Genomic DNA, 14,025 nt, shown 5'->3' on the forward strand with positions numbered 1-14,025 from the left:
GAGAGGGTAAGAGATTACATGAGCAGTCCCACCTAGCAACAGCATTTCCAGCCATCTTGATTGTAATTTCGTCAATTTTCTATCGCAGTTCACTGTTAGGGAAATTGGTCTACCATCGATGAAATAAAACTCAGAAATAATGTTCACAACTATAATACACAAAACACAACCAGCTTGTTTGCCGTCGTTATACGTTTTAAAATACATATTCTAGCCATTTCATCGTTCAGTTACAAATATTTTACAAATTGCTCAAAGATCTAAACGAACTACTATCAGTCAATCAGTCACTACTGATCTGCCTTCAGGACAGTCATCCAGGTGGCAGATTCCCTATCTGTTGTTTTCCTAGACTTTTTTAAATGATTGCAAAGAAATTGGAAATGTATTGAATATCTTCCTTGGTAAGTTACACGAATCCCAAACTGCCCGTCCTATAAACGAATAAATGCCCTAATTTGTTGTCTTGAATTCCAACTTTATCTTCACATTGTGACCTTTCCTACTTTTAAAGACACTGCTCAAACTTATTCGTCTACTAATATCATTCCACGCCATCTCACCACCGAGAGTTCGGAACATACTACTTAGTCTAGCAGCTCGTCTCGTTTCTCCCAAGTTTTCCCAGCCCAAAAATCGCAACATTTTTGTAACGCTCCTCTTCTGTCGGAAATAACCCAGAAAAAATGGAGCTATTTTTCTTTGGATTTTTTTCCAGTTTTTGAATCAAGTAATCCTGGTGAGGATCCCATACACTGGAACCATACTCTACTTGGGGTCTTACCCGGGACTTATATGCCCTCTCCTTTACATCCTTACTACCCTCAAAACCATGTGTAGAGATCTGTACCCTTTATTTACAATCCCATTTATGTGATTACCCCAATGCAGGTCATTCCTTATATTAACACCTAGGCACTTAAAATGATCCCTATAAGGAACTTTCACCCATCACCGTAGTAGTTAAAACTGAGAGGACTTTTCCTATTTGTGAAATTCACAACCTGACTTCAACCCCGTTTATCATCATACCATTGCCTAATGTCCACCTCATAATATTATCGAGGTCATTTCCTCTTTTCATACCAGGCAAATGCTGGAGTTGTAATTTAATTAAGTCCTCAGTAGCTAACCTTTTCAATCAATCAATCAATCAATCAATCAATCAATCAATCAATCAATCAATCAATCAATCTGTCGTGACCCTAAGGGACGTACAACAGGCTGAGGACTTGGGTTCGGAGTTCTGGAAGCGTATAATCAGATTGGCAAAGTTTGAACACTAATTATATTCTAACATCGAGAATATTCACACATCAATATATACAATAATACATACAACATAAAATCTCTGACACCAATTACTCTCAATTCCTTCTCAACTTCAGGTCTCTGAGAAAGTCTTTAAGTCTTTTCCCTAGTGCACACAAAAATACATATAATACATATATTTACTGGTTGCATACTTAACTACGGAGTATAGCTGATTCTTGTACAACTGACGTCTTCCCTCTTCTCTTCTTGCCTTCTCCTCTTCTGCGTAGATATCCCTGGAACTCGTTACTCTTCACGGCGACGTGACTTCTCCCAATTAAAACTGAGCTGCTAGTCTATAAGCTTATATCCCAACACCTATTTTGATAATCGGTGTGGAAAACCCTTGTGATTGTTTACCAAAAACTCACACTCAGTTCGGGAGCCTGATATCCCTCTATCTTACTATCACCTTACTGCGTACTGCGACTGAATGCTAAGTCTACCAGCTCTCCAACAGTTCTCCCTAGTTGATTATGCTTACCGTCGAAACGCCTTCTTCCAGTGCTGTGAGTCAAAAAACCTCCTTCGAGGGATGAAAGTCAAAAGCCCTGTTGTTTAAAAGTTACCAAGTTTTATAGTTTCTTTCTATTCTTTCTCGAATAATCCTACTGATTCACATACTACCACAACAAATCACTAGTTCACGTCACGGCTGCACTGTTCTCTGATTGGTTCTTTCACATGGAACCACCCAGTCACGTTGCATTACACACATTGTTCCAGAACAATTTGGAAACTGTTTCTACGACTCTTACAAGTGAGCCTGTATATTTCCAACCCAAAATAAGTGCGTATTTGACTTACACAATGTTTCACAATATTAAGACACAAAGCTCTTGGCTTACGAGCTCCCAAAGCAACATCGAATATTCTAAATCCTTCTTTGAAATATTCTGTTATTTCTCTTATTATTAATAATACAATCATTTATGAATTATGAGTTATGAATATACACAAACTCTCCTATAATTTCCCTTCACATATACATGCGTTCATATGCTTGCTACTTTTTAAATCACAGGCTTTTTACCCTGGAGTTCGCGGACTCGAATCCCATTCAAACCCGTTCGCTTTCTCGTTAATATGCGGAAGGCGCGTCGTGAGCCGTCGTTCACGACAAATCAATCAATCAATCAATCAATCAATCAATCAATCAATCAATCAATCAATCAATCAATCAATCAATCAATCAATCAATCAATCAATCGATCGATCAATCAATCAATCAATCAATCCTGATCTGCATTTAGGGCAGTCGCCCGCGTGGCAGATTCCCCATCTGATGTTTTCCTAGACTTTTCTTAAATGATTGCAAAGAAATTGAAAATTTATTGAACATCTCGCGTGGTAAGTTATTCCAATCCCTAACTCCCCTTCCTATAAACGAATATTTGCCCCAATTTGCCCTCTTGAATTCCAGCTTTATCTTCATATTGTGATCTTTCCTACTTTTAAAGACACCACTTTAACTTATACGTCTACTAATGTCATTCCACGCCATCTGTCCACTGACAGCTCGGAACATACCACTTAGTCGAGCAGCTCGTCTCCTTTCTTCCAAGTCTTCCCAGCCCAAAATTTGCAACATTTTTGTAATGCTACCCTTTTGTCGGAAATCACCCAGAACAAATCGAGCTGCTCTTCTTTGGATTTTTCCAGTTCTTGAATCAAGTAATCCTGGTGAGGGTCCCATAAACTGGAACTATACTCTAGTTGGGGTCTTACCGGAGACTTATATGCTCTCTCATTTACATCCTAAATACCCCTAAATACCCTCATAAACACGTACAGAGATATGTACCTTTTATTTACAATCATGTTTATGTGATTACCCCAATAAAGATATTGCCTTACATTAACACCTAGGTATTTACAATGATCACCAAAAGTACTACAGATATGGTACTATATCCCAACCCATTGTCTTTAGTATATCTCCCGAATACTTATCAATTCCAGCTGCTTTTTCAGTTTTAGACTTTTGTATCTTACTGTAAATGTCATTGTTATTACTGGTAAATTATAATACTTCTTTAGTATTAGTCACCTCCTCTATCTGGACATCAACGAAGCATATAACCTGAGAGGAATTTTACTATTTTTGAAACTCACAATCTGACTTTCAACCCCGTTTATCATCATACCATTGCCCACCGTCCATCTCACAACACTATCGAGGTCACTCTGCAGCCTCTCACAATCTTGTAACTTGTTTATTACTCTGTACAAAATAACATCATCTGCAAACAGCCTTATCTCTGATTCCACTTCTTTACACATATCATTGATATATATATATATATATATATATATATATATAAGAAAATATAAAGGTCCAGTAATACTGCCATGATGAATTCCCCTCTTAATTATTACATGGACAGATAAAGCTTCGCCTACTCTAATTCTCTGAGTTCTGTTTTCTAGAAATATAGCCACCCATTCAGTCACTCTTTTATCTAGTCCAATTGCACTCATTTTCGCTAGTAGTCTCCCATGATCTAGCCTATCAAATGCCTTGCATAGGTCAATCGAGATACAGTCCAATTGACCTCCTGAATTCAGGATATCTGCTATATCTTGCTGGAATCCTACAAGATGAGCTTCAGTGGAATAACCTTTCCTAAACCTAAACTGCCTTCTATCGAACCAGTTATTAATTTCGCAAACATGTCTAATACACAAAAAAATGCTTCCCCAAAGCTTACATGCAATGCATGTCAAACTGACTGGCCTGTAATTTTCAGCTTTATGTCTATCACCCTTTCCTTTATACACAGAGGTTACTATAGCAACTGTCCATTCATTTGGTATAGCTCCTTCATGCAAACAATAATCAGATAAGTACTGCAGATATGGTACTATATCCCAACCCATTGTCTTTAGTATATCTCCCGAATACTTATCAATTCCAGCTGCTTTTTCAGTTTTAGACTTTTGTATCTTACTGTAATGTCATTGTTATTACTGGTAAATTATAATACTTCTTTAGTATTAGTCACCTCCTCTATCTGGACATTATCCTTGTAACCAGCAATCTTTATATACTGCTGACTGAATACTTCTGCCTTTTGAAGATCCTCGCTTACACACTCCCCTTGTTCATTAATGATTCGTGTAATGTCCTTCTTGGAACCTGTTTCCGCCTTAAAGTACCTATACAAGCTCTTCCATTTTTCACTAAAATTTGTATGACCGCCAATTATGCTTGCATCATGTTATCCTTAGCTAACTTCTTTGCTAGATTCAATTTCCGAGTAAGTTCCTTCAATTTCTCCTTTCTTCTACAGCCATTTCTAACTCTATTTCTTTCCAGCCTCCACCTCCTTCTTAGTTTCTTTACTTCTCTGTTATAATATAGTGGGTCTTTAATATTCCTTACCAGGTGTAAAGGTACAAACGTATTTTCACATTCCTCAACAATTGCTTTAAACCCTTCCCAGAACCTCTTTACATTTTCATTTACCGTTTTCCACCTATCATATTTACATTTTAGAAACTCCTCCATGCCTGTTTTATTAGCCATATGGTACTGCCTAATGGTCCTAATGTTAATACCTTCCTTTCTTTCGCATTTATTTCTAACTACCGTACTAAAAAATCAGCTTCGTGATCACTAATACCATATAATACAGTACTTAGGCTTCTCTATAGAGCTCATCTGGTTTTACCAACACCACATCCAGAATATTGTTCCCTCTAGTTGGTTCCATCACTTTCTGAATTAGCTGTCCTTCCCATATTATGTTATTTGCCCTTTGTTGTTCATGCTTCTGTCGTTCGCATTACCCTCCCAGTTGACATCTGGTAAATTGAGATCACCCGCTACTATCGCGTTCCTTTCCATATTGTTTCCCTCATCCTGAACCCATAATTCTACAATGATAAATAATTGCAGATATTTATTTCAGCTCCAAATAACATTTTTGAGAGTAGTCATGTTTTAATTCGAGAGACTCTCTCCCTCCGTGGGAACAGAACTCACCCCAGCGAGCGGGCGACCCGCTCGTGAAATGCCGGAACGCTTCGGTTGATTTCGAGTACTGACTAATTTAACAATTTAGGAAAAACCTTCTCAACGAGAGATTTTGGCTACATGTTAATCCAGCAATAAAGGATCGAAATTATTAATAAACATTAAATGATGACAGAATCCACAGTGTGAATTTAAATGCAATTAAGCCTGGGGAGAAATTAGCGTCCGTACTGGCGGATTTGCGGTACGTGTGGAGGTCATATCCAAAGAAAGCGCACCAAGTTACATGTCAGAAATAAATGTATTACGCCCGTTGTAAGTATGGGAAAAATATAATCCATCGGTTATGGAATTAGAGGATTGGACCACCAGGCTTCATGATCGGGGTAGCTTCACATGTAGTCTTATAAAAGGAATCCCCTCCACCGACATTTACACATTCTATCTGAAGGTCTGGTCGGAGGAACCCACGTCGCTCGTCTACAAGAAAGTACGGGATTTGTTTCTTAAAAATAACTTATATTATATATTCAGGTAGATGGTTCAAGTTAAAGTATTTCATTGAAAGTGATAGAAAATTTTCCTGAGCTTCCGCCGACGAAAACCGTGAAGGCATAGATATCTACTTAAAATACGTAGCTGATTTCATTTATTACATTGTGTGTTTAAAATTGTCAAAGGAGGTTTGGAGGCTAGTCAGAGACAGGTCTTATTTTGTTACCTTTTGGAACACCTGGCCGAGTATGGTGGATGAGAACTGAGTCCCCAGAGACAGTTCGCAGTCGTCAGCAGAGAGAAAAGTACGTTCGAATGATAAAGAGCGAGTAGAGTGCGTCATTTGTGTTGTTGTTAATTAATAGCGAGTGTAAAATCTGTGTATTTTTAAGTGATCTATAAGAAGATGACGTATTTTACAGTCATGTGCGGCTGAATCTGAGGTCAGCTGGCTAAAATGTAGCCAGAACTCCAAGATGACTACATTACAGGTCTGTCTATATTTTGTATTAATGTTGTAGATATAATTTGTTTGTCCCAATAAAATTTTCCAGTGCGTGTGTCGAATTAGTGTTAACAAAATGATCAGGCGAAATGTTTATATTTCTTGTCGGCGTGTGGAACTAGTCAGGGTGGTAAAAATCACGTTGAGAAACTGTAAAATGCGAAGTTTAAGTAATGTGTTAAAATTCTTTAAGATGTTGTTCAAACTGATTAAAGTTCTAAGTACGATAACGATCACACAATCGCGGCGAACATGATAAATTCGAATATCCTTTGAGTTCAGAAAAAAATTAGCCGAAATAATAATAATAATAATAATAATAATAATAATAATAATAATAATAATAATAATAATAATAATAATAATAATCATATTTACAGCAGGATAACATTTTTCTATGTTAAAACATGTATGTAACAGTAATTTCAAGTAAGGTTTGCGTTCGTTTCGAAATCCAGTGAAGTCTGATAAAGTTATATGTATTCGTGGGAAGTTAATTTTTGTGACACCGGGTATTTTGTGATATAGGAAATCACGGTATGTTATTTTGTCCTTGAGGTCCGAAAAAAGTAACGAAATGAATGGAAAGATTCTTATTAAAATTGTTCGTCATGGGAGGACCGAGGTTTGAATGTTTTGGAACAGGAAGAAATGGATTGTGTCGGAATCATATGTTAAGAGATTAGTTGTGTAGACGCTGAAGGCATAGGAAGCCTGCATTTCACGAGTAATGCCGCCGTGATGATAGGCGATGTAGAAGAAATTTTGAGACAGGCTGTGTTTGTCGATTGCGAAGAATTTTAGAGACAGGCTGTATATTAAATGTGATATGTCTGATGCAGGCTGTATATGAGGTTCTGTTAGCAATCCGGAACAGCTCACTGATTTTATGATGGTCAGATTCGAAATGACTACGTTGTAACGCCTATTATGATTTCAAGCCAAGAACTCCCCGTGATAAACAATTTCTGTAGAAGACTGTAGCTGTTGGCAGTTAAGTCTAAATGACGATTTATGTAAAATCAGAATAGTGCATGTTATATTAAGCGACCTCACGAACAGAAGGGCATTCTGAAACACGGTTGGTGTTATTTAATTGTTGTAACAAATTTCCATTCATTTTTTATTACGAGACGAAATGTTCATTAAATCGGAAACATTGTGGGATGAGATATTGGACGTTATTAAAGTGATAGTTGGCTGTGTGGATCAGAAAATTTCGCTTCACTGGATAGTTCTTGGATAGAGATGTTTGGAACGATGAGATGGTAGGCGATTTTGGGCGTCACACAAGAATTGCATTGCGGATTTTGCGATGGTGATGATTACTGTTTTGGCGATATTCACGTAAAGTTAGACGACTGCTGAATATTATTATTATTATTTTTCCAAATTTTACTGCGTGTGTTGAGATCGTGTTTGAGTCGTGGATTTAGTAGCCGCGCGTTATTAATTTTCAATTTCACGTTTTATTGACGAGAAGGGATTTAGTTACATTTCCAGACTTGCGTTCATTCTGTGGCAAGCTTCATTTCATTGTGTTCGAGATTCGACCAGGTTTCGAGCTAAATATCAGCACTTATATTTGAAGTTACGATTTTGCCTGATATTGTAGAGGATGAGTAGATATCCCAGCTTCCGTTCGACGAAAGATTTAGGACGTTACGCGTATCATAGAAGTATCCCGATGAGTAGACATCCCCGTTTACGCTCAACGATAGATTTGGGATGCTGCGTGAATATATAGATGTTATTGGTAGGGTGTGTAGACACTATGTAGGCTCGACGACAGGATTAGGTTGTCGTCTGTATATAGTCAAGTCTTAGGTTAGCTGTTTTGCGAAGTGACTTGAACGATGGTAGCGTCTGCAGTATTGTATGTAATTCGAAGAGCGTTAGCAAAGAAATATTGAGGCCATGTTTTGGCACAATCCTTACCAGCTAGAAGGTGGTTACATAGGGACATGGAACCACTAGTGGCATAAACTTGAGGGTTGTCCAGCATGGATACTGAGCTAACGGAGATTGATTATTACTGTTATATGCCACGCACGTTCGAGTTCATTGAACTTTAGTATTTTTCATGTTATTTCTTGACTTAATTATTTTATAGTTCAGATGTCCGATATGCTTTGATAGTGCCGTGTGGACGCTTAGCTTATTTATATGAGACTTGGGTTACGAATGCGGTTTCGATTCGTCAGCTGTTATATATTTTATTTTCAATTTTCGTTCTTTCATTTTATAATAACTTGTAGTTAGTTTATTGGGACAAACATAGGTAGACGGATTTGTAATGGTAGTCAAAATTGTGGGATTGGAAAGATTTCCTTTGTGATTTCCTTAGGTATTTTTGTATTTTATTTTATCGTGTGGACTTGTAAGTTCATTAAACTTAAACTTAACACAACCGTTTATAACCTGAAAGTTTGTTTTGTAAGAACATTTTCAAGTAATTTACCACTTTTTCTTTACCTTCAGTGTTTGGCATTTCTTCTAAATGCATGATGAATAAGTGTTTCCTGCATTTCGCAGTTTTGTTCCTTCAGAACGACGTAACATAAGGTCCTCTCGGATCGAGTTGTTTTTTGGTTCCTTCTGAACATCTGTTTGTGTGATGTATGTTTCAGCATCGGGATTATTCCATAAGGTCAGATTTTCCATGGATTGTGTGGGTTAATTCTCAGTTATCGTTTGGATCAAAACGTGCCCGATTTTCAGGTTTTATTTTCGTTTTTCTAGTTTTCGCTGTCCACTAATTTGTGATATTTTCTACTTTCCTCCGAAGAAAGTTCTTCGATAAATGTAAAAAGACAACATTCACGCAATGCAATGTGTCTGCGTTTAAATATTAAATAACTAAATGTTTTTCTATCCGATAAATGAGTTTATAAACATATTTTTTTGCAACTGATAAATTAATAAAATCTAGTAAGCACATATTTACTCCTCATTTCAAGTAGTTAGGCTCTCTCCTGAACCCCATCGTTTGGTCAAGATCGTGATAGAAGTATACCCGCTACGACCCTAAGATTTAAGAGTTCTACATTGCTCTATTGCAGCAGGTGTGGCCGACCAACGATGGAACGGTAAATTCTAGGGTTCGATACCTCATTATCTTATCAAATAATTCTGAATCAGCGTCAGCGCTACATTTTACAGGTCTGTACACTCCAAAGACAACAAGTAGCCAATTCTCTTTGAAGATGAACCTTACATCTAGAATTTCATGTTTGTCATCTTTAACTTTTTCGTAGCTTACAAATTCTTCTTTCACCAGAATGAATACTCACCCTCCTACCATTCCTATCCTATCTCTACGATACAGACTCCATTTCCGTAAGAATATTTCTGCATCCATTATATCATTTCTTGGCCAATCCTAGCCCTTTCCCATTCGTCCTTCGCTGAAAATTTTCGATGTGTTAATGCGATGTTAGAAAGTAGCAAAAAATATTTTTCTTGGTTTTGGTTCGACTTCGAATACCGTGAACCTTCACGCAATTCCGTGAACAATACTATGTCGTATACCGCGATCTTCTGCTGTGTGCATTATTCTTTCAAGTGGCAGATTGATCAAACTCTTTATCTGGTCAATGTACCGGTTTGGAACACGTCCTTTCAGCAGATTTCCGTCACCTTTCCCCTGAATGATGTGCTTCTCAATGCCGTCACGCCGAATGACATGGCCGAAAAAAATTCATTATTTGCCTTTGGAAGTTTGGGAGCAGGCGTATGTAAGGGGCAATCCTGAGCTCCTTCAGAATGAAGTCATTCGTTCTTCTTATTACCACGATATTCATAGCATTATTTGATAGCACGTCTTCCCTAAGGTTTCGATTCTCCAACAGCATGCAACACTTACACTCCAGGACCCGGATCCATGAGTGACGAAAGGAAATACCAAAGCCTGAACCACTCGCTTCTTTGTGCCCTTGGTAATATGATGATCTTTCCATATGTATGTTAGAGTAGGCAGTGCCTTCTTAGCCACACCTGTTATTTTTTAATTTCGCCTTCACAAATCCCCTTACTGAATACGCGAATTTGTAGGTAGACTAGGCATTATTATGCATTAGGCATTTCTAGGTAGTAGGCACTACGAGGGTAGATCTTGATTAAACAAGTAATAGTTTAAATAGTAAAAGGCGAGTTACTTTGAAGGAGGTTGAAGGGTTGGGACATATTGAAGAATGAGTAGGCAGGCCTATATCATGTAAAGAATACAGTGAGCTGTGAGATCGTGGAAAGTGGAACACTTGCTGGACTACACAAACTTAATATCGTCAATATGCCGAAGTGAACTCTGACAGAAATTGTGGGAAATCAATCAATCAATCAATCAATCAATCAATTGATCAATCAATCACTCACTCAATCAATCAATCAAACCTGCGATTTTCGCATGGTTGTTGATATCACGATCATGACCACAGAATCTCCAGTTTTGCTAGGAATCCCTGGGTCACGACATGTCATTAAAGGAATACCAACAACATTGAATTATTTAAGATGTGTAAATACGCAATGAGATAGGATGTAATACCAAAAAATGGGTGTTCTTAAACAGTGAAGTAAATATGAAGTGGTGTATGGCTTTTTGCACCGGGAGGTGTCCGAGGACTTCGGCTCTCCAGGTGCAGGTCTTTCGATGTGACGCTCGCATCGTGATGAGGATGACATGATGATGAAGACGACACATACACCCAGCCACTGTGCCAGAGGAATTAACCAATGATGATTAAAATTCCCGACCCTGCCGGGAATCGAACCCGGGACCCCTGTGACCAAAGGCCAGCACGCCAACCATTTAGCTATGGAGCCGGACAACAGTGGAGTAATCCCACGTGACACTTTGTGCAGATTTCAAATCACTACCCTCTTGCTATCCAGTCTACAAGTTCCTATAAACATACGGTGTTAGTTAATTACGGAATCGTTCATTTATACTTTTAGTTACCTTTAATTTTGTTTCTCCACTCTTCACAGAAAGGTAAAAGGTGTGATCTGGAAAGTCCTCGTGCTTTACATTTTTCTGTGACCTTCTCTACTACAACAGGTGGAAAGTTTCCAGCCTCACTGAAGATCGGATTGGCGAACGTCCCAAGCTGTAATGGAGAAACGAACGTTACTTCAATAACCATTTTTCATTCCATCGCATAAAATTTAAATGACATAATTATTATGTGAGCAGACGTCGATCAATTTTATTTATTCAATTATCTGGCCTAACAGATTGTTTACCAAATGATACATAACAGCTCACAAATTTTGATATAAAAGAAATATGTTTATGAAATGGTTATCATTATAAACATGAGCAAGGTTGAAGAGCAGACTACGTACACCATATAAATATGCAGGTAACAATTTGATCTCGAAGGACGTCGGCATCTTATATTTCTGCCACCATCCCGAACAATTAGTCGTCCTCGCACCGAAGAAGAGAACTGTGATAACTATCTGCTTTAGACAATATTGAACACATTATTCTAAATCGCCAAGGACTACGCCGCACGAAAACAGCGCGTCCATTAACGTCACAACTTGGCAAACAGCCTGTTTTTTTTCTTTTTTTGGTTTTTGCTAGTTGCTTTACGTCGCACCGACACAGATAGGTCTTATGGCGACTATGGGACAGGAAAGGGCTAGAAGTGGGAAAGAATCGGCCGTGGCCTTAATTGACCACGGAAAACCATCTTCTGGGCTGCTGATAGTGGGGTTCGAACCTACTATCTCCCGAATACTGGATACTGGCCGCACTTAAAACACCCTGTTGCTAGCCGATCGATAAAGATCCATTTCTTTTCATCTGAATATGCTTGGTGAGGGATAAGGCAGTATTATAATCTCCTTGCGTTGAGATAGGCTCAAAATTACGATATCCTACGAGGAAGTCTCGGAAGGCTTCGAGAATGCCCGGAATTTCTTTTGAAATTAATCTGACAAATTAAACTCTTATTGGAAGAGAAATTAGCAACGTGGGATACCAAATAATATTCTTAAATAATTCTCAAGACAACACATTCCTTTATTAAAAGTGGATGAAATTTCAACGGGACCGTGGGAGTCATGCAGAGAAAATTGTCACAAGCATTGTATCAGAAAAGGGAGGGGGAAATTTTATCCATGTGACGCTTAGTCATTTAGAATCTTTTAGAGTCGTGGCAAAATTATGAGAACAGGAAATTCGTGATATCCGAAGTTTTCTGAATAGTGTGGACCTCAGAAATGCTTGAAAAAACAGTCAGATGGTAAAATTGGCACATATTGCACAACAATCTCCCTAGCGTATTCCCGCCAAAGCCGAGGTTTCATAGGCTCGATGCGGCAGGGGCTGATCATGCGAGTGTGGACCTCTGTTATTCGTGGACGCTTGCGGCTGGTGATACTCTGAAATATTTAGCAAGGGATGGTAGAGACTGTAACGGTTCAAATCCCGTTACAAGATGATATCTGTATTGTTATTATTATTATTATTATTATTATTATTATTATTATTATTATTATTATTATTATTATTATTATTATTATTATCTCTGTATTATTATTATTGTAACTATTAATATTGCTCAATTCATTTCTGCAATGATTATCGCTTGCGTGATTGTAGTTAAATTATTACGTATATATGTGCGTGTGTAGATTAACATTCAAGACGTGTACAATGAGAGTTGCTGTATGGTAACAGAGGCGGATCTATTGCGTGTAATAAATTGTGACATTACAACATTGTGCAATACTGCTAGCGTAACTGCCGAGTCATCGCTCTGTCATTGAGTGCATTTAGTGATGAGCTCATTTTTTGGAGAAACCTACTGCCGCCCCAGGCAATTTCAGCATAGTATGTAACATTTGGAGCCGGGTGCGTGTAATATTATTGTTATTTCTGGAGATGGCGTAGGTGTGTCGGCTAAGGCTGGACCAGTGTCTTATAGAGTCAGTGAAATGGATGGTGAACAGTGAGGTAGTCAAATGGATGGAGATGCCTCAGTCGGTCAGTTAGTTGGAGTCATGGGGAGAGTGAGACTACAGTTGGTCGGTCAGTCATATGGACGGAGAGACTTGCCATGAAGTCATATAGAAGGAGAGACTTGCCATGAAGTCATATGGATGGAGACACTTGCCAAGGAATGTTGTACTGAGATGATAGTAGACAGTCATCTGAATGGAGAAGCAGCAGCCAGATGGATACTTATTCGTCAGTGAAACAAAAAGGATACATCACAAAATTAGGCTTGAGACACCTACAGCAGACACCAACTCAAAGAAATACGTCGTTGAGGGTATAGTCAAGTGAACCAGTGAGGGATAAATTTCTTGTACAATTTTTAAATGTCCGGTCAAGAGGAATTCAAATTTAATGCCTGGTTTCTTTCAGTTGTAATGTCATACTTTTATATTATCATCTGTTTTATCGCAGAAGTTCTTACTATTTTGTGAAATAATTTAAAGAATATATTTTGTTCTATCATACTAATTTATCGTTTTATTTCAATGGTAGACTTAGATAACCTCAAATTTAATGGGGAAAAACGACAATCTCTTTTCCCCAGAACCTGTATGGTATGTTGTCAAAAGTAAGCTTATTACCCCACACCCTAGAGATATTCAAGACTCTCATTCTCTTATTGCTCCATTAAGTTGTAGCTGGCGCCCATCAAATATTGTATGTGTAGGTAATCAGGTAAGAACAAAGTGTGAGTACATGAGTATTTTATTTAATGAATAT

The 14,025-nt window shown here is 38.0% G+C and overlaps 1 protein-coding gene across 1 annotated transcript in view; it reads right to left on the reverse strand.

Moving 5' to 3' along the window:
* LOC136864069 (myrosinase 1) overlaps positions 1–14,025 on the reverse strand; it is a 235,364-nt gene that overhangs the window by 75,441 nt on the left and 145,898 nt on the right. Inside the window, exon 7 of the mRNA XM_068225980.1 lies at positions 11,254–11,401. Coding sequence (XP_068082081.1) covers positions 11,254–11,401 — 148 coding nt within the window. The remainder of the gene's footprint in view (positions 1–11,253; positions 11,402–14,025) is intronic.

The sequence above is a fragment of the Anabrus simplex genome, chromosome 2 (assembly GCF_040414725.1).
Source record: "Anabrus simplex isolate iqAnaSimp1 chromosome 2, ASM4041472v1, whole genome shotgun sequence".
NCBI lineage: Eukaryota > Metazoa > Arthropoda > Insecta > Orthoptera > Tettigoniidae > Anabrus > Anabrus simplex.